This window comes from Schistocerca gregaria, chromosome 8 (genome assembly GCF_023897955.1).
Source record: "Schistocerca gregaria isolate iqSchGreg1 chromosome 8, iqSchGreg1.2, whole genome shotgun sequence".
Taxonomy (NCBI): domain Eukaryota; kingdom Metazoa; phylum Arthropoda; class Insecta; order Orthoptera; family Acrididae; genus Schistocerca; species Schistocerca gregaria.
The window spans coordinates 77503474-77524964 of NC_064927.1; the positions used below are offsets into that span (position 1 = coordinate 77503474).

The 21491-nt window shown below is 44.1% G+C and overlaps 1 protein-coding gene across 2 annotated transcripts in view; it reads right to left on the minus strand.

Annotated features, from left to right (window-relative positions):
- Positions 1-21491, minus strand: part of LOC126284060 (D-xylose transporter) — a 368523-nt gene that overhangs the window by 42089 nt on the left and 304943 nt on the right. For both annotated transcript variants that reach the window (XM_049982653.1, XM_049982654.1), the window contains exon 3: positions 5954-6106. In XM_049982653.1, the coding sequence (XP_049838610.1) occupies positions 5954-6106 (153 nt within the window). The remainder of the gene's footprint in view (positions 1-5953; positions 6107-21491) is intronic.

The following is a 21491-nucleotide window of genomic DNA, read 5'->3' on the forward strand; positions in this document are numbered from 1 at the left end:
TGAAGCTGTACAATGCCACTAGAGACTACCAGCTAACCTGTTTCATAAGAAATCTCCTTGAAAATAGAAGATTTTTTGTTGAATTCCAGGGCAAGAGAAGCAGATGGAGATCACAGAAAAACGGATTACCCCAGGGAAGTGTGCTTGCTCCAGCTTTGTTTAACATCTACACAAATGATCAACCACTACCTGAAGGAACACAGAGCTTCATCTATGCAGATGATTGTGCTATCACCACCCAAGTCCGCTGCTTGGAAACTTTTGAAGAGAATCTGTCCAAAGCATTGAGAGGACTGTCAGCTTACTACAGGGAAAATCAGTTGAGACCAAATCCTGGAAAAACACAAACTTGCGCTTTCCATCTTAAAAACCGACAGGCATCTAGAGCCCTCAAAATCACCTGGGAAGAAACATCACTAGAACAATGTACGTATCCCAAATACCTAGGGGTCACCCTTGACCATGCATTAACATACAAGAGGCACTGCCTAAATACCAAGCAAAAAGTGGCAGCCAGGAACAATATCATCAGAAAGCTAACAGGCACATTGTGGGGAGCACACGCCAACACTGTGAGAACCTCTTCTCTTGCATTGTGTTACTCTGCCGGAGAATACGCAAGCCCAGTGTGGTTCAATTCTTGCCATGCCAAAACAATAGATGTTGCTCTTAATGATACTTGTCGTATCATCACCGGGTGCCTGAAGCCTACTCCTCTGGATAAACTGTACAGCCTCGCGGGAATTGCACCCCCCGGCATCCGCTGGGAGGTAGCAGCAAAAAGCGAGAAGGAAAAATCAGAAACTTCTGGAGCTCACCCCTATATGGCTATCAGCCAGCAAACCCACGAGTAAAATCCAGAAAGAGCTTCCTCAGATCTACCGAGGCTCTAGTTGGCGCGCCACAGCAATGCCGAATCGAACTATGGCATGCAAGGCTTACCAGTACTGTGGGATGGATTACACCAAGCGAAAGACTACCACCCGGCTACACAGAGAGTTGGAGTACATGGAGATTCCTCAACAGACTACGCTCGGGTGTCACAAAATGTAAGAGCAATCTGACCAAATGGGGTTTCCTAGAGGAGCCGCCACTCTGCCAGTGTGGAGCAACGCATACTACCTCCCACCTGCTCCAGTGTACCCACTGTCCAGCAACATGCACAACAGAAGACCAGCTACATGCAACGCCAAATGCAATAGAGGTCGCTAACTTCTGGGTGGCAAAAGTGTAAATAATTATCTTGTAAATGTATCTACAAACAACATGTAAATATTGTACATTATTTTATATATTGTAAATGCTTCTGACATGAATAAATAAAATAAATGTTTAACAATGTCTTAACTCTTAGGCTAAGTATAATAAAATTCAGTTTTGTTAAGAGCACTGTAGACTGAGTACTGTAAGAGTACAGTAGACCCAGAAGAAGACCGCTGCAACCATGGCCAAAACGTTGGTTTTTCTCCAGCAGCAGTAGTTTTATACATTATGACATGGTACCACACCCAGAAAACTTTTATGCTGACTAACTCTGGCTGCAGAAGCCTATGCAATTATATGGTAATATCATTAATAACTTGTATTCTAATATCAAGTTGTACTACAGAAACAGAACTGGAGTGAAAAAGCTGACATGAACACATTGTTAATAATGAAACCAAAGTGTCATGTGTTTCAACTTATACTAGAGTACAGATAACAAGCATGTACATTTACTCTAACAAGTAAATCAGTACTGGCAAAATGTGACACTTGCCAAAAAGGAAATAAAAGATAAAAGTAAAAACCACTTGTTTTATCAGCACACAATTTCTATGGAAAATGTTCCAGATTTGTTACTGCGACACTGAAATTTGACACCATCACTTCCCTGTGTAATGTTCCTACGCAATGTAAGACTATTGTAATATTCCAGGAGTGACTACCAGTGATGATGCACTACCGTAATTGAGACGACAGTGTTCTTTGCTGTGAAAAAAAGGCATCTAGCCTCTTTTGCAATTGTTGGAGATAAGGTATGGCTACTGGAGCTAGGCCTTCGTGGCAAACGAATCTGCTCCAGTCCTGAATCCCTGAACCATTACAACAACAACCTGAAAACAGCTTTCACATCCCGCAACTACCCTCCTGACCTGGTACAGTAGCAAATAACCAGAGCCACTTCCTCATCCCCTCAAACCCAGAACCTCTCACAGAAGAACCGTAAAAGTGCCCCACTTGTGACAGGATACTTCCTGGGACTGGATCAGACTCTGAATGTGGCTCTCCAGCAGGGATACAACTTCCTAAAATCCTTCCCCGAAATGAGATCCATCCTTCATGAAATCCTCCCCACTCCACCAAGAGTGTCTTTCCACCATCCACCTAACCTTCGTAACCTCTTGGTTCATCCCTATGAAATCCCCAAACCACCTTCCCTACCCTCTGGCTCCTACCCTTGTAACCGCTCCTGGTGTAAAACCTGTCCTATGCACCCTCCCACCACCACCTACTCCAGTCCTGTAGCCCGGAAGGTGTACACGATCAAAGGCAGAGCCACGTGTGAAAGCTCCCACGTGATTTACCAACTGACCTGCCTACACTGTGAAGCTTTCTATGTGGGAATGACCAGCAACAAACTGTCCATTGGCATGAATGGACACAGGCAGACAGTGTTTGTCAGTAATGAGGATCACCCTGTGGCTAAACATGCCTTGGTGCACGGCCAGCACATCTTGGCACAGTGTTACACCGTCCAGGTTATCTGGATACTTCCCACCAACACCAACCTATCTGAACTCCGGAGATGGGAACTTGCCCTTCAGTATATCCTCTCTTCTCGATACCCGCCAGGCCTCAACCTCTGCTAATTTCAAGTTGCAGCCGCTCATACCTCACCTGTCTATCAACAACTTTTTTGCCTCTGTACTTCCGCCTCGACTGACATCTCTGCCTGAACTCTTTGCCTTTACAAATGTCTGCTTGTGTCTGTGTATGTGCGGATGGATATGTGTGTGTGTGCGAGTGTACACCTGTCCTTTCTTCCCCCTAAGGTAAGTCTTTCCGCTCCCGGGATTGGAATGACTCCTTACCCTCTTCCTTAAAACCCACATCCTTTCGTCTTTCCCTCTCCTTCCCTCTTTCCTGAAGAAGCAACCGTCGGTTGCGAAAGCTAGAAATTCTGTGTGTGTGTTTGTGTGTTTTATTTATTGTGCCTGTCTACCACTGCTTTCCTGCTTGGTAAGTCTTGGAATCTTTGTTTTTAATATATTTCTCCCATGTGAAAGTTTCTTTCTATTTTATATATATATATTTTTTTTTTGCGATGTAGCAGTTCATTTTACCAGACAAACATTTGCATGACATTGCTGATTGATTGTCAATTTATAGCAAGAGCACCACAATGGAGCACTTCCCCCCTGTGGATGTCTGGTTGATTTTGTTAAGTCTGACTTTTCCAGGGTCAAAATGTAGTTATGTACTTTGATGCTAAGATATTCTACAAGCTTCCATCTAACATGAAGTAAGAAACTGGGAATCTCTGTCAATTAAAAAGAAAATGAAAAATGTACCTCATTAGCCATGCTCTCTACAAATTATTTGAATTACTAGTTTCAGGAATTGAAAAGTTCTGTTAGCTAAATGACAAACAGCATTGGAAAGTTCTGGATGGAATAACAACAATATGGAAAAGATAGACTGCTACTCAGTACAGAGAGGAAGCATTCCAGAACTGCTGCAGGATTTCCTGTCCATCTTCAGATCCTTATGCACATCCCAGAACCTTTCCACTGAGTCTATCTCTCTTCTCACCTCCCCCACTGCATTTACTACTAACTTCTACATGTTTCCCAGGATGTTCTATTGTGGGTAGTTACTGTGCCCCCACAGAGCGAATATCTGCCCTAGTGGACTGACACTTTCAGCCCATTACCTGTAGCCAACCTTCCTGTATAATAGACATCAACCATTTCCTTCAGCAGTTCTTCACAGTCTCTGTTTCTGTACCACCTGACACCATGCTTCTTACTCTTGAAGCCACCTCCCTGTCATTAGCAAAGGCAACACCCCTGACCTTGGCAGTGATGAACAATATCTTTCCAAATGTGTGACTGGCTCCAAACCTACAACTTCCTCCCTGGTCACCATGACCAAGTATGTCCACACCCACACTTACTACTCATCACCTACAAACAAATATGTGGTAGAGGAACAGACACCTGCATGGCACCATCCTACGCCAACCTATTCGTGAGCCATATAGAGGAATCCTTCCAAGCCAAGTAGAAGCCCCTCAACTGGTTCAGATTCACTGTGACACCTTCTCCCCCATTCACTTCACCTGGTCCACCTCAAAGCCAACAAGCCACCTTCCTCAGCGGATGGGTATACCAGTATCTCCATCCACATCAAATCTACCAACCACTGACAATACACCTGCTTTGACAACTGCTACCTGTTTCACACCAAGAAGTCGCTTCCGTGGTTTTTGCATCTGTAGTGACAAGCAGTTCCTCTCCACATATACCGAAGGTCTCACTGAGGCCTTCACAGACTGGAAATAGCCTCCCATCCATGCATGGAAACGGATCTCCTGTGCCTTGTCTCTTCTGTCACCCATCATCTCCCACACACCCTTATCGGGCCATGAAAGAGCACTCCTCTCATGACACAGTAGCATCCAGGACTGGAGCAATAGAATGACATTCTTTGCCAGGGATTCAAGTACCTCCCATGCACAATCATGCCAGAATTGTGCACCTGCAATCTCACCTGAAGATGGTGGCCAGTTGGACCATCGAAATAGCGTGTCATCAGGACAATGAAATCTGGCCGTATAACTGTGAAGAGCATCTCCAGTTCTTCTGAATTGTGCACATGGGCACACTCCCTCAAACACATCATTCATTCCTGTAACCGCGCTGGTCTCAACCTCCTCTATTCCCTGCCTCCACCCACCTGTCCCCTTTCTGCTCCTACCCCAGAACTACACACACTTTCTATCCCACCAACATATCTACTAGCTTTTCCCTCTTCTCTACTTTTCACCTTTTTCCTTCCCTTCAACACTTCCCCACCTCCCCCTTCCCATCTGAAGACCCCAGAAACAGTGCTCATGATTTTGTGAGTTGTGTTTGTGTGAATGTGTGTGTGTTTTCTAGTTTGGAGGAAGGAATGTATCCGAAAACTTAATATTTTAGCAGTCTTGCTCATTGTGCTTGTCTACCACTCAGCACCTCCTCTCTGTGGAGAGAAGCAATCTTTCCTTCCCATACTGTTGTTGACAAATAGCATTGTTTGTTGTATTGCTATATGAGTAGTATCTGTGTCCTGCAAATGAACTCAGTAGTTGGAGATATAAAAATGTTTTCTTTGAAACATACTATTCTATTTTTTTTCATTGTTGCAGCTTTCTTACTCACTTAATTTAGCTGTCATAAGCATGAATAGTACTAAGTAGTATAGTGATAGTTTATAGTTAATATAGTACACATAATAAGTTTCTATGATTTTCTTGTCTTTTGTTAATGCATAGCTTGGAGTGTTCCCCATCCCTGAAAGTTCTCTTTATCAATGTCATCTATGGGCATAATGAATGAATGAATGAATGTTTGAATGAATCATGTAACCTCATCTGTCCTTAATATCAAATTTTTGTTCTGCATCATGTGTAGAAACATAGTGAATGATATCTACTTACATGTACAATAAACAATATTAACTTTGCAGATTGTGAGTTTTTCTTTTATGTTGTCTCTGAAATTCTTTTGTGGCTGGCCCCTTTACAGGTATCTAACTTAAGAAGCACATCACATCTAGATTAAATCATTTAAAAACTAAAAGTAGGGCACATTACATTTTTTTAAAATGATTTACAGTCGATAACAACCTCACCCAACTATTTGCAAACTCTATTAAACTGTTATCTACGTAATGTAATGTATGCTATCACATGTTTTGTCTGACTCACCTGTTGAATCGATCAGCCAGAATGCCCATGATGACACCGACCACTGTGAACACTGCTATGAAACTTGGCCCAGCAAGGATCTGATAGTCCAAACCTTGTCCATTGTATGTCCACTCACAATAAGGTGTGCCATTTATATTGAATTCCAAACACCTGTAGAAATGAGTTATAAATAGTGAACTGAATACTAGAAAACCAAGTGACAAATGACTCCAAACACCTGTAGAAATAAGTTATAAATAGTGAACTGAATACTAGAAAACCAAGTGACAAATGACTGTCTTCTCCTTCTTTCAGTACCATTAATGGGAATAAGTAGTTGGGTTCACTTGATGTTAACATCACAGTGAACTGACAAACTTAATCATTTTCAAACAATGGCAAATTTGGGATGGAATAATGACAATATTATGAAAAGGATGAACTGCTATTCACCATATAGCAGAGATTGTGGGTCACACATAGGCACAACAAGAAGAGTGTCAAACAAGTAAACTTTTGGTAGAGAGGACTTCATCAGTATTAGACAACATACACACACACACACACACACACACACACACACACACACACACACACACACAGTCTCTGGCTGTCAAGGCCAGACTCTGAATCTGGCCTCAGCAACCAGAGACCCCACTCACATATGTATGTGAGTTGCGATTGCTTTGTGTGTGTGTGTGTGTGTGTGTGTGTGTGTGTGTGTGTGTTGTCTAATTCTGATCAAGGCATTTTTGACCAAAAACTTACTTGTTTGACAGCCTTTTTGTTGTGCCTCTTTGTGACTCGGCATCTCTGCTGCATGTTGAGTAGCAATCTTTCCTTTTCATAATATTGTCAAACTTACTAATTGGTTAGTTATTATGTGAAAAGTAATGACTATAGTTAATGATGTACATGTAATGTAATCTAATTGTTGGGTTCAAATTAATGATATGAATACAATAGAGGGAAACATTCCACATGGGGAAAATATATGTAAAAACAAAGATGATGTGACTTACCAAACAAAAGCGCTGGCAGGTCGATAGACACACAAACAAACGCAAACATACACACAAAATTCAAGCTTTCGCAACCAGCGGTTGCTTCTTCAGGAAAGAGGGAAGGAGAGGGAAAGACGAAAGAATGTGGGTTTTAAGGGAGAGGGTAAGGAGTCATTCCAATCCCGGGAGCAGAAAGACTTATCTTAGGGGGAAAAAAGGACAGGTATACACTCGCACACACACACATATCCATCCGCACATACACAAACACAAGCAGACATTTGTGAAGCTTTTTGCCTTCACAAATGTCTGCTTGTGTCTGTGTATGTGCGGATGGATATGTGTGTGTGTGTGTGTGTGTGTGTGTGTGTGTGTGTGTGTGTGTGTGCGAGTGTATATCTGTCCTTTTTTCCCCCTAAGGTAATGTAATCTAATGTTAATTAGATCTGTAAACAACATAAATTATTTCATCAAGTCAAATTCTGTCTGAAACATGGAATAGTATACATGTGTCTAATAACTAGCATTTTGCAAATTATAATTGCATATATCATTATTTTAGTCATATACGGTATAACATTAAATTACAATTTTGCTTCCAACAACTATGCTGTTTGTATGTATATTTCTATATGGTTTAAGAGTTTCCTTTTCTGTCTTTCAAGAACTAATTTTGTAGTTTAAATGAGCTACATCACATTTAGCACATAATATTACATTGTAATTTGTCTTTCACTGTAATCCACATAAAATCATGTATACTATAGAAACACTTTTGTACCAAAAAAGTTTTGAGAGATTTTTTGGAAATCTGTTTATTGTTTATCTCTCTCAAGTCTGAAGGAATTTTTCTGGGGCTTTTGGTCTTGGATAATATGGCTTTGATTTGAATTTCACGGTGTTGTGATTGGGACCATAAAATAAGTTCAATTTTATTGTGTCATGGTTGTGTCATGTCTCGATATCTTGAGTAACAGGAACATATTTGAATATTTTCCATCATAGATGTTCGTGCATGTACAGTGGAACCTTGCATAGAGAGCATAATTTGTTCCAGAATCTTACTCATAGTACAAAACACTCATTAAGCAAAACAATTTATCCCATATAAATTAATGTAAAACATGATAATGTGTTCCACACAGAAAAAAACACTCAAGTTTTATCTTATTCATGCCATTTATTCATACACTCAGTATTATCTACTTTATTATTCATGACATATAGCCAATTCTTTTTACTATGAGGCTGTCCATAGTCATTTGTTTCTGCTGACATTTCAGCACTTGGCAAAAATGGAACACAGCACTATCATCAAATAAATGTATAGCACACTTAGCCAGTGCTTTATTGGAGTGATGATTTTCAATGTACAGTGCAACTGATTCCAATGATTTCACCATTTCTCTTACTAAGCCAGAAGAGTGCTACTTTGCTGTTATCACCTCCTCCTCCTCCTCCTCCTCCTCCTCTGAAGAAGAAATGCTCTCCACAACTTCCTGCTGTCAAACACATCAGCTCTTCAGTGGTCATTTATTGGCTCTGACCTTCCACAAGCTCATCAATATCACTGTTATCCACTTCTAGTCCCATGCTCTTGGCCAAAGACACAATCTCGTTGACTGCAGGCTCCGCACGTACTGACTCAAACACCTCAGAGTCACATTGGACTATGCACTCTGGCCAGAGCTTCTTCCAAGCAGAAGTGAGAGTTCTCTTGGTAGCCCCTTCCCATGCGATTCACATGATCTTGATACAGGCAAGATGTTGAAGTTCCAAAACTCTCTGAGAGTGAGATTGGTAGCTACAGTCAACTCAAAGTGATGCTTGAAAAATGCTTTAGTGTAGAGCTTTTTAAAGTTGGAAATAATCTGCTTGTCCATAGGCTGGAGTAATGGAGTGGTGTTTGGAGGCAGAAATTGCATCTTGCTTAACTGAAATTCTTCAGGGAGGTAGTCTTGTAGGCCCGGAGAATGGGCAGGAACATTGTGCTTTACAAGCAAGGCATGAAGTGGCAGATTCATATCAAGAAAATATTTTTTTACCTAAGGACCAAACACTTCATTGATACAACCACAAGAAAGATCATGTGTCACCCAAGCCTTGTTGTTGGACCTCCACATCACATTCAACATGCTCTTCTGCACTTTATACTTCCTGAAGGCTCATGGAGTTTCTGAATGGCAAATAGGCAGCAGTTTAATTCTCAAATTGCCACTTGCATTGCACAGAATAGCAGCGTGAGATGGTCTTTCATTGGCTTGTGACCAGGCAATGGATTCTCCTCTGCTGTTATAAAGGTACACTTCAACATCTTTTTCCAGAATAGATCTCTCATGACACAATTAAAAACCTGTTGCAGCAGATAACCCTCAGAATCCAAGAGCATCTGGAAGCTGCTCTTGAAGTTCTCTGCTGCCTTTGTGTTGGAGATGGCTGCTTCCCTGTACCTCACAATGCTGAGGACGCTGCTTCTTCTCTTAAACTTCTCAAACCACCCATAGATTCCCTAAACACTTCTTTTGGCTGCTGATGATCCTGGCATCTTCTTAAAGTCAGTGAAAATCCTCCTCACATTCTCACTAGTGATGTTTGTGTTAATAGTGTCACCATACAATTGTTTTTTCATTTATTCATGTAAGGAGCAACCTTTTGACATCATCCAGAATACAAAACCTTTGTTTAGATACTCTTGTCACACCTTTTGAAACATCTATATCATGAACCTTGTCATTGTTCTTGAGATAGTGGTAAATCAGCAATGATCACACCACATTCACATTTTTCAATGATTTTATGTTTCATTTCTAAGGTCATTTTCTTTCTCTTATGGTCATCTTCTTGCAGCTTCATCTTCAGGCACATTTCTATGAAAGTTATTCAAATTTGCACAAAAAAAATCACTGTGTGATCACAAGTTGCACTAAGCTGGTCAAAAAATGAGCACTACACCCAGACTTCAGTACATACAGTACTAAAGATGTTCTTACGCCACTGCTGACAATGAAAGGTATTCATATTGTTGAACATTCCCCCGACCATGTGTGAACAGCTAGTGACATCACAATAAATCATCACCCACTATGTGAAACATCACTCTTTAAGTGAGTAATCCTTTTTACAATTTCTTTTGCTTGTTATGGGAATTGTGCATTATGGGAGGGGCTCATTAAGTGAGAGTCCATTGTATATGTTTGGTAGAGTTAGCATCTTAAGTGATTTAAATGCTACCCCATAGGATTATCTCTGTTTAAGATCATCTATCATTCTTACTGGTCTTATCTGCATTTTGAATGCTCTATTAGCAAATTGTTTCTGAGGTGCCTCCCAAAAAAATTATGCCATAACTTAAAGTAGACTGAATTAGTGCACAGTGTGTCATTATCATAACATCTGTGTATTTTAAGTAGATCAGTTTGTGCAGGACACAGAGATTTGAGCTAAGTCTTCCACTTTCTATGTGCTCAACCAAATTTACATTTCAAACCCAAGGAATTTAGTGCAAGGTAATTATCTACAACGCTATTGGATCACACCTGTTAGTGTTATAACCTTTAATCACCAATAGTGTGTGGATATTCAAACACTTCCACTTAGGAACAATAGCTGGTTACATGACATAAACTCAGTCTCTCGTATTGACTGCCGTGCCATGACATGCGGCCAGCTATATGTCATGAATAATAAAGTACATAATACTGAGTGTATGAATATATGGCAAGAATAAGATAAAACATTAGTGTATTTTTTCTGTGTGGAACATATTATCATGTTTTACATTAATTTATATGGGATAAATTGTATTTCTTGATGACTGTTTTGTACTATGAGTATGGTTCTGGAACAAATTATGCTCTCTATGCATGGTTCCACTGTACGTACATGAAGATTTGGGGTCACAAGTAGCACCAGCGACACACCACACTGGCAGGAGTTTAATGTCAACATCAAGCATCCACACACAACAATACAGCCTCTAAGCAGAGCAACGTCACTCACAAACCTACTCAAATGAGTTGAGGGATGCATATCTGAGCAACAGTTGGGGTCACAAGCAGCACCAGCGACATACCACACTGGCTGGAGTGTAAAGTCAACATCAAGCATCCACACACAGCAATACAGGCTCAAAGCAGGGCAACATAACTCACAAACCTACTCAAATGAGTAGAGGGATGCATATCTGAGCAAGATTTGGGGTCACAAGCAGCACCAGCGACACACCACACTGGCTGGAGTGTAATGTGAACATCAAGCATCCACATACACCAATACAGCCTCTAAAGAGGGCAACGTAAGTCGCGAACCTACACAAATGAGTAGAGGGATGCATATCTGAGCAAGATTTGGGGTCACAAGCAGCACCAGCGACACACCACACTGGCTGGAGTGTAATGTCAACATCAAGCATTAACACAGCAATACAGTTTCTAAGCAGGGCAATGTAATTCACGAATCTACTCAAATTAGTAGAGGGATGCATATCTGAGCAAGATTTTGGGTCACAAGCAGCACCAGTGACACACCACACTGACTGGAGTGTAATGCCAACATAAAGCATCCACACACAGCAATACAGCCTCTAAGCAGGGCAACGTAACTCACGAACCTACTCAAATGAGTAGAGGGATGCATATCTGAGCAAGATCTGGGGTCACAAACAGCACCAGGGACACACCACACTGGCTGAAGTGTAAGGTCAACATCAAGCATCCACACACATCAATACAGCCTCTGACAAGGGCAACGTAACACACGAACCTACTCAAATGAGTAGAGGGATGCATATCTGAGCAACATTTGGGGTCACAAGCAGCACCAGCGACACACCACACTGGCTGGAGTGTAATGTCAACATCAAGCATCCACACACAGCAATACAGGCTCAAAGCAGGGCAACATAACTCACAAACCTACTCAAATGAGTAGAGGGATGCATATCTGAGCAAGATTTGTGGTCACAAGCAGCACCAGCGACACACCACACTGGCTGGAGTGTAATGTCAATATCAAGCATTCACACACAGCAGTACAGCCACTAAGCAAAGCAATGTAACTCACGAACCTACTCAAATGAGTAGAGGGATGCATATCTGAGCAAGATTTGGGGTCACAAGTAGCACCAGCGACACAACACACTGGCTGGAGTGTAATGTCAACATCAAGAATCCACACACAGCAATACAGCCGCTAAGCAGGGCAACGTCTCACGACCCTACTCAAATATGTAGAGCGATGCATATCTGAGCAAGAATAGGGGTAACAGCGACACACCACAATGGCTGGAGTGTAATGTCAACATCAGGCATCCACACACAGCAATACAGCCTCTAAGCAGGGCAATGGAACACACAAACCTACTCAAATGAGTAGAGGGATGCATATCTGAGCAACATTTGGGGTCACAAGCAGCACCAGCGACACACCACACTGGCTGGAGTGTAATGTCAACATCAAGCATCCACACACAGCAATACAGGCTCAAAGCAGGGCAACATAACTCACAAACCTACTCAAATGAGTAGAGGGATGCATATCTGAGCAAGATTTGTGGTCACAAGCAGCACCAGCGACACACCACACTGGCTGGAGTGTAATGTCAATATCAAGCATTCACACACAGCAGTACAGCCACTAAGCAAAGCAATGTAACTCACGAACCTACTCAAATGAGTAGAGGGATGCATATCTGAGCAAGATTTGGGGTCACAAGTAGCACCAGCGACACAACACACTGGCTGGAGTGTAATGTCAACATCAAGAATCCACACACAGCAATACAGCCGCTAAGCAGGGCAACGTCTCACGACCCTACTCAAATATGTAGAGCGATGCATATCTGAGCAAGAATAGGGGTAACAGCGACACACCACAATGGCTGGAGTGTAATGTCAACATCAGGCATCCACACACATCAATACACCCTCTGAGAAGGGCAACGTAACTCACGAACCTACTCAAATGAGTAGGGGGATGCAGATCTGAACAAGATTTGGGGTCACAAGCAGCACCAGCGACACACCACAGTGGGTGGAGTGTGATGTGAACATCAAGCATCCGCACACAACAGTACAGCCACTAAGCTGGTCAACGTAACTCATGAACCTACTCAAATGAGTAGATGGATGCATATCTGAGCAAGATTTAGGGTCACAAGCAGCACCAGCGACACTCCACACTGCCTGGAGTGTAATATCAACATCAAGCATCCACACACAGCAATACAGCCTCTAAGCAGGGCAACGTAACTCACGAACCTACTCAAATGAGTAGAGAGATGCATATCTGAGCAAGATTTGGTTTCAGAAGTAGCACCAGCGGCCCACCACACTGGCTGGAGTGTAATGCCAATATCAAGCATCCACAAACAGCAATACAGCCTTTAAGTAGAGCAACGTAACTCACGAACCTACTCAAATATGTAGAGGGATGCATATCTGAGCAAGATTTGGGGTCACAAGCAGCACCAGCAACACTCCACACTGGCTGGAGTGTAATATCAACATCAAGCATCCACAAACAGCAATACAGCCTTTACGCAGGGCAATGTAACTCACGAATCTACTCAAATGAGTAGAGGGATGCATATCTGAGCAAGATTTGGGGTCACATGCAGCACCAGCAACACCCCACACTGGCTGGAGTGCAATGTCAACATCAAGCATCCACACACAGCAATACAGCCTCTAAGCAACGCAACGTAACTCACGAACTTACTCAAATGAGTAGAGGGATGCGTATCTGAGCAAGATTTGGGGTCACAAGCAGCACCAGCGACGCACCACACTGGTTGGAGTGCAATGATAACATCAAGCATCCACACACAGCAATACAGAACTTAAGCAGTGCAACGTAACTCACGAATCTACTCAAATTAGTAGAGGGATGCATATCTGAACAAGGTTTAGGGTCACAAGCAGCACCAGCGACACACCACACTGACTGGAGTGTAATGCCAACATCAAGCATCCACACACAGCAATACAGCCTCTAAGCAGAGCAATGTAACTCACGAACCTACTCAAATGAGTAGGGGGATGCAGATCTGAACAAGATTTGGGGTCACAAGCAGCACCAGCGACACACCACAGTGGTTGGAGTGTGATGTGAATATCAAGCATCCGCACACAACAGTCCAGCCACTAAGCTGGTCAACGTAACTCATGAACCTACACAAATGAGTAGAGGGATGCATATCTGAGCAACATTTGGGGTCACAAACAGCACCACACTGTCAACATCAAGCATCCACACACAGCAATACAGCCTCTAAGCAGGGCAACGTAACTCATGAATCTACTCAAATGAGTAGAGGGATGCATATATGAGCAAGAATCGGGGTAACAAGCAGCACCAGCGACAAACAACACTGGCTGGAGTGTAATGTCAATATCAAGCATCCACACACATCAATACAGACTCTGACAAGGTCAACGTAACTAACGAACCCCCTCAAATGAGAAGGGGATTACAGATCTGAGCAACATTTGGGGTCACAAGCAGCACCAGCAACACAACACACTGGCTGGAGTGTGATGACAACATCAAGCATCCACAAACAGCAATACAGCCTTTAAGTAGAGCAACGTAACTCACAAACCTACTCAAATGAGTAGAGGGATGCATATCTGAGCAAGATTTATGGTCACAAGCAGCGCCAGCAACACTCCACACTGGCTGGAGTGTAATGTCAACATCAAGCATCCACACAAAGCAATACAGAATCTAAGCAGTGCAACGTAACTCACGAACCTACTCAGATGAGTAGAGGGATGCATATCTGAGCAAGATTTGGGGTCACAAGCAGCACCAGCGACACACCACACTGGCTGGAGTGTAATGTCATCATCAAGCAGCCACACAAAGCTATACTGCCTCTAAGCAGCGCATCGTAACTCACGAACCTACTCAAATGAGTATAGAGATGCATATCTGAGCAAGATTTGGGGTCACAAACAGCACCAGCGACACACCACATTCGCTGGAGTGTAATGTCAACATCAAGTATCCACAAACAGCAATACAGCCTCCAAGCAGGGCAATATAACTCACGAACCTACTCAAATGAGTAGAGGGATGCATATCTGAGCAAGATTTAGGGTCACAAGCAGCACCAGCGACACACCACACTGGCTGGAGTGTGATGTCAACATCAAGCATCCACACATAGCAATACAGCCTCTAAGGAGGGCAATGTAAATCACGAACCTACTCAAATGAGTAGAGGGATGCATATCTGACCAAGAGTTGGTGTCTCAAGCAGCATCAGCGACACACCACAATTGCTGGAGTGTAATGTCAAAATCAAGAATCCACACACAGCAATACAGCCTCTAAGCAGGGCAACATAACTCACGAACCTACCCAAATGAGTAGAGGGATACATATCTGAGCAAGATTTAGGGTCACAAGCAGCACCAGCGACACTCCACACTGGCTGGAGTGTAATGTCAACATCAAGCATTCACAAAGAGCAACACAGCCTTTAAGCAGCGCAACATAAATCACGAACCTACTCAAATGAGTAGAGGGATACATATCTGAGCAAGATTAGAGGTCACAAGCAGCACCAGCGACACACCACCCTTGCTGGCGTGTAATGTCAACATCAAGCATCCACACACAGCAATACAGCCTCTATACAGGGCAACGTAACTCTCGAACCTACTCAAATGAGTAGAGGGATGCATATCTGAGCATGATTTGGGGTCAAATGCAGTACCAACGACACACCACACTGGCTGGAGTGTGATGTCAACATCAAGCATCCACACATAGCAATACAGCCTCTAAGGAGGGCAATGTAAATAACGAACCTACTCAAATGAGTAGAGGGATGCATATCTGACCAAGAGTTGGTGTCTCAAGCAGCATCAGCGACACACCACAATTGCTGGAGTGTAATGTCAAAATCAAGCATCCACACACAGCAATACAGCCTCTAAGCAGGGCAACATAACTCACGAACCTAGTCAATTGAGTAGAGGGATGCATGTATGAGCAAGATTTCGGGTCACAAGCAGCACCTGAGACACACCACACTGGCTGGAGTGTAATGTCAACATCAAGCATCCACACACAGCAATACAGCCTCTAAGCAGGGCAACGTAACTCACTAATATACTCAAATGAGTGGATGGACGCATATCTGAGCAAGATTTGGGGGCTCAAGCAGCACCAGCGACACACCACACTGGCTGGAGTGTAATGTCAACATCAAGCATTCACAAAGAGCAACACAGCCTCTAAGCAGGGAAACATAACTCAAGAACCTACTCAAATGAGTAGAGGGATACATATCTGAGCAAGATTAGGGGTCACAAGAAGCACCAGCGACACACCACACTTGCTGGAGTGTAATGTCAACATCAAGCATCCACACACAGCAATACAGCCTCTAAGCAGGGCAACGTAACACACGAACCTACTCAAATGAGTAGAGGGATGCATATCTGAGCAAGATTTGGGGTCACAAGCAGCACCAGCAACACACCACACTGGCTGGAGTGTAATGTCATCATCAAGCAGCCACACAAAGCTATACTGCCTCTAAGCAGCGCATCGTAACTCACGAACCTGAGCAAGATTTGGGGTCACAAGCAGCACCAGCAACACACCACACTGGCTGGAGTGTAATGTCAACATCAAGCATCCGCACACAGCAATACAGCCTCTATACAGGGCAACGTAACTCTCGATCCTACTCAAATGAGTAGTGGGGTGCATATCTGAGCAAGATTTGGGGTCACAAGCAGCACCAGCGACACACCACACTGGCTGGAGTGTAATGGCAACAACAAGCATCCACACACAGCAATACAGCCGCCAAGCAGGGCATCGTAACTCACGAACCTACTCAAATAAGTAGAGGGATGCATATCTGAGCATGATTTGGGGTCACATGCAGCACCAACGACACACCACACTAGCTTGCAGTGTGATGTCAACATCAAGCATCCAGACACAGCAATACAGCCTCTAAGCAGGGCAACGTAACACACGAACCTACTCAAATGAGTAGAGGGATGCATATCTGAGAAAGATTTGGTGTCACAAGCAGCATCAGCGACACACCACACTGGCTGGAGTGTTATGTCATAATCAAGCATTCACAAAGAGCAACACAGCCTCTAAGCAGGGCAACGTAACTCACGAACCTACTCAAATGAGTAGAGGGATACATATCTGAGCAAGATTAGGGGTCACAAGCAGTACCAGCGACACATTTCACTTGCTGGGGTGTAGTGTCAACATCAAGCATCCACAAACAGCATTACAGCCTCTATGCAGGGCAATGTAACTCTCGAACCTACTCAAATGAGTAGAGGGATGCATATCTGAGCAAGATTTGGGGTCACAGGTAGCACCAGCGACACAACACACTGGCTGGAGTGTAATGTCAACAACAAGCATCCACACACACCAATTCACCCTCTAAGCAGGGCAACGTAACTCTCGAATCTACTCAAATGAGTAGAGGGATGCATGTCTGAGCAAGATTTGGTGTCACAAGCAGCATCAGCGACACACCACAATGGCTGCAGTGTAATGTCAAAATCAAGCATCCACACAGAGGAATAAAGCCTCTAAGCAAGGCAACGCAACTCACGAATCTACTCAAAGGAGTAAAGGGATGCGTATCTGAGCAAAGTTTTGGGTCACAAGCAACACCAGCGACACACCACACTGTCTGGCGTGCAATGTCAGCATCACGCCTACTCAAATTAGTAGAGGAATGCATATCTGAGCATGATTTATGGTCACAAGCAGCACCAGCGGTACACCACACTGTCTGGAGTGCAATGTCAGCATCAAGCACCCACACACTGCAAAACAGCCTCTAAGCAGGGCAACGTATCTGACGAACCTACACAAATGTGTAGAGGGATGCATATCTGAGCAAAATTTGGGGTCACAAGCAGCACCAGTGACACACCACACTTAATGGAGTGTAATGTCAACATCAAGTTTCCACACGCAGCAATACAGCCTCTAAGCAGGGCAACGTAACTCACGACCCTACTCAAATGAGTAGAGGGATGAATATCTGAGCATGAATCGTGGTCACAAACAGCACCAGCGACACACCACACTGGCTGGAGTGTAACGTTAACATCAAGCATCCGAACACAGTAATACGGATTTTATGCAGTGCAACGTAACTCACGACCCTACTCAAATGAGTAGAGGGATGCATATCTGAGCAAGGTTTTGGGTCACAAGCAGCACTAGCGACAACCCACACTGGCTGGAGTGTAATGTCAACATCAAGCACCCACACACTGCAATACAGCCTCTAAGCAGGGCAACGTAACTAACGAACCTACTCAAATGAGTAGAGGGATGCATATCTGAGCAAGATTTGGGGTCACAAGCAGTACCAGGGACACACTACACTGGCTGGATTGTAATGTCAACATCAAGCACCCACACACTGCAATACAGCCTCTAAGCAGGGCAACGTAACTCACGAATCTACTCAAATGAGTAGAGGGATGCGTATCCGAACACGATTTGGGGTCACAAGCAGCACCAGCGACACACCACACTGTCTGGAGTGCAATGTCAGCATCAAGCAGCCACACACAGCAATGCAGCCTCTAAGCACTGCAAACGTAACTCACGAACCTACTCAAATTAGTAGAGGAATGCATATCTGAGCACGATTTATGGTCACAAGCAGCACCAGCGGTACACCACACTGGCTGGAGTGCAATGTCAGCATCAAGCATCCACACACTGCAAAACAGACTCTAAGCAGGGCGACGTATCTGACGAACCTACACAAATGAGTAGAGGGATGCATATCTGAGCAAGATTTGGGGTCACAAGCAGCACCAGTGATACACCACACTGACTGGAGTGTAATGTCAACATCAAGTATCCACACACAGCAATACAGCCTCTAAGCAGGGCAACGTATCTGACGAACCTACACAAATCAGTAGAGGGATGCATATCTGAGCAAGATTTGGGGTCACAAGCAGCACCAGTGACACACCACACTGACTGGAGTGTAATGTCAACATCAAGCATCCGAACACAGTAATACAGATTCTATGTAGGGCAACGTAACTCACAAACCTACTGAAATGAGTAGAGGGATGCATATCTGAGCACGATTTGGTGTCACAAGCAGCACCACGGACACACCTCACTTGCTGCGGTGTAGTTTCAACATCAAGCGTCCACACACAGCATTACAGCCTCTATGCAGGGCAACGTAACTCTCGAACCTACTCAAATGAGTAGAGGGATGCATATCTGAGCAAGATTTGGGGTCATAGGTAGCATCAGCAACACACCACACTGGCTGGAGTGTAATGTCAACAACAAGCATCCACACACAGCAATACACCCTCTAAGCAGGGCAACGTAATTCTAAAATCTACTCAAATGAGTAGAGGGATGCATATCTGAGCAAGATTTGGTGTCACATCAGCATCAGCGACACACCACAATGGCTGGAGTGTAATGTAAAAATCAAGCATCCACACAGAGGAATAATGCCTCTAAGCAGGGCAACGTTACTCACGAATCTACTCAAATGAGCAGAAGGGTGCATATCTGAGCAAGATTTGGGGTTACAAGCAGTACCAGCGACACACCACACTGTCTGGAGTGCAATGTCAGCATCACGCCTACTCAAATTAGTAGAGGAATGCATATCTGAGCACGATTTATGCTCACAAGCAGCACCAGCGGTACACCACACTGGCTGGAGTGCAATGTCAGCATCAAGCATCCACACACTGCAAAACAGCCTCTATGCAGGGCAACGTATCTGACGAACCTACACAAATGAGTAGAGGGATGCATATCTGAGCAAGATTTCGATTCACAAGCAGCACCAGTGACACACTACACTGGCTGGAGTGTAATGTCAACATCAAGCACCCACACACAGCAATATAGCCTCTAAGCAGGGCAACGTAACTCACGAATCTACTCAAAGGAGTAGAGGGATGCATATCTGAGCAAGGCTTTTGGGTCACAAGCAGCACCAGTGACACACCACACTGGCTGGAGTGTAATGTCAACATCAAGCATCCACACACAGCAATACAGCCTCTAATCAAGGCAACGTAACTAACGAACCTACTCAAATGAGTAGAGGGATGCATATCTGAGCCAGATTTGGGGTCACAAGCAGCACCAGCGACACACTACACTGGCTGGATTGTAATGTCAACATCAAGCATCCACACACAGCAGTAGAGCCACTAGGCAGGGCAACGTAACTCACGAATCTACTCAAATGAGTAGAGAGATGCATATCTGAGCACCATTTGGTGTCACAAGCAGCACCAGCGACACACCACACTGACTGGAGTGCAATGTAAGCATCAAGCATCCACCCACAGCAAGGTAGCCTCTAAGCAGGGCATCGTAACTCACGAACCTACTCAAATGAGTAGAGTAATGCATATGTGAGCAAGATTTGGTGTCACAAGCAGCAATAGCGACACACCAAACTATCTGGAGTGCAATGCCAGCATCAAGCATCCACACACAGCAATACACCCTCTAAGCAGGGTACCGAAACTCACGAACCTACTCAAATGAGTAGTGGGATGCACACCTGAGCAAGATTCGGGAGCACAAGCAGCACCAGCGACACAACACACTGGCCTGAGTGTAATGTCAGCATCAAGCATCCACACGCATCAATACAGCCTCTAAGCAGACAACGTAACTCACGAACCTACTCAAATGAGTAGAGGGATGCATACCTGAGAACGATTTGGGGTCACAAGCAGCACCAGAGACACACCACACTGGCTGGAGTGTAATGTCAACATCAAGCTTCCAGAAACAACAATACAGCCTCTAAGCAGGGCAACGTAACTCACGAACCTACTCAAATGAGTAGAGGGATGCGTATCTGAACACGATTTGGGGTCACAAGCAGCACCAGCGACACACCACACTGTCTGGAGTGTAATGTCAACATCAAGCCTCCACACAAAGCAATACTGCCGCTAAGCAGGGCAACGTAACTCGCGACCCTACTCAAATGAGTAGAGGGATGCATATCTGAGCAAGAATCGGGGTAACAAGCAGCAATAGCGACACACCACACTGGTTGGAGTGTAATGTCAGCATAAAGCATCCACACACATCAATACAGCCTCTGAGAAGGGTAAACGTAACTCACGAACATACTCAAAAGTGTAGGGAGATACAGATCTGAGCAAGATATGGGTTCACAGGCAGCACCAGCGACACACCATACTGGCTGGAGTGTAATGTGAGCATGAAGGATCCACACGCAGCATCATAGCCTCTTAGCAGGCAACGTAACTCACGAACCTACTCAAATGAGTAGGGGGACGCATATCTGAGAACGATTTGGGGTCAAAAGCAGCACCAGCGACACGCCGAACTGGCTGGAGTGCAATGTCAGCATCAAGCATCCACACACAGCAATACAGCCTCTAAGCAGGGCAACGTAACTCACGAACCTACTCATTTGAGTAGAGGAGTGCATATCTGAGCACGATTTGAGGTCACAAGGAGCACCAGAGACACACCGCACTGGCTAGAGTGCA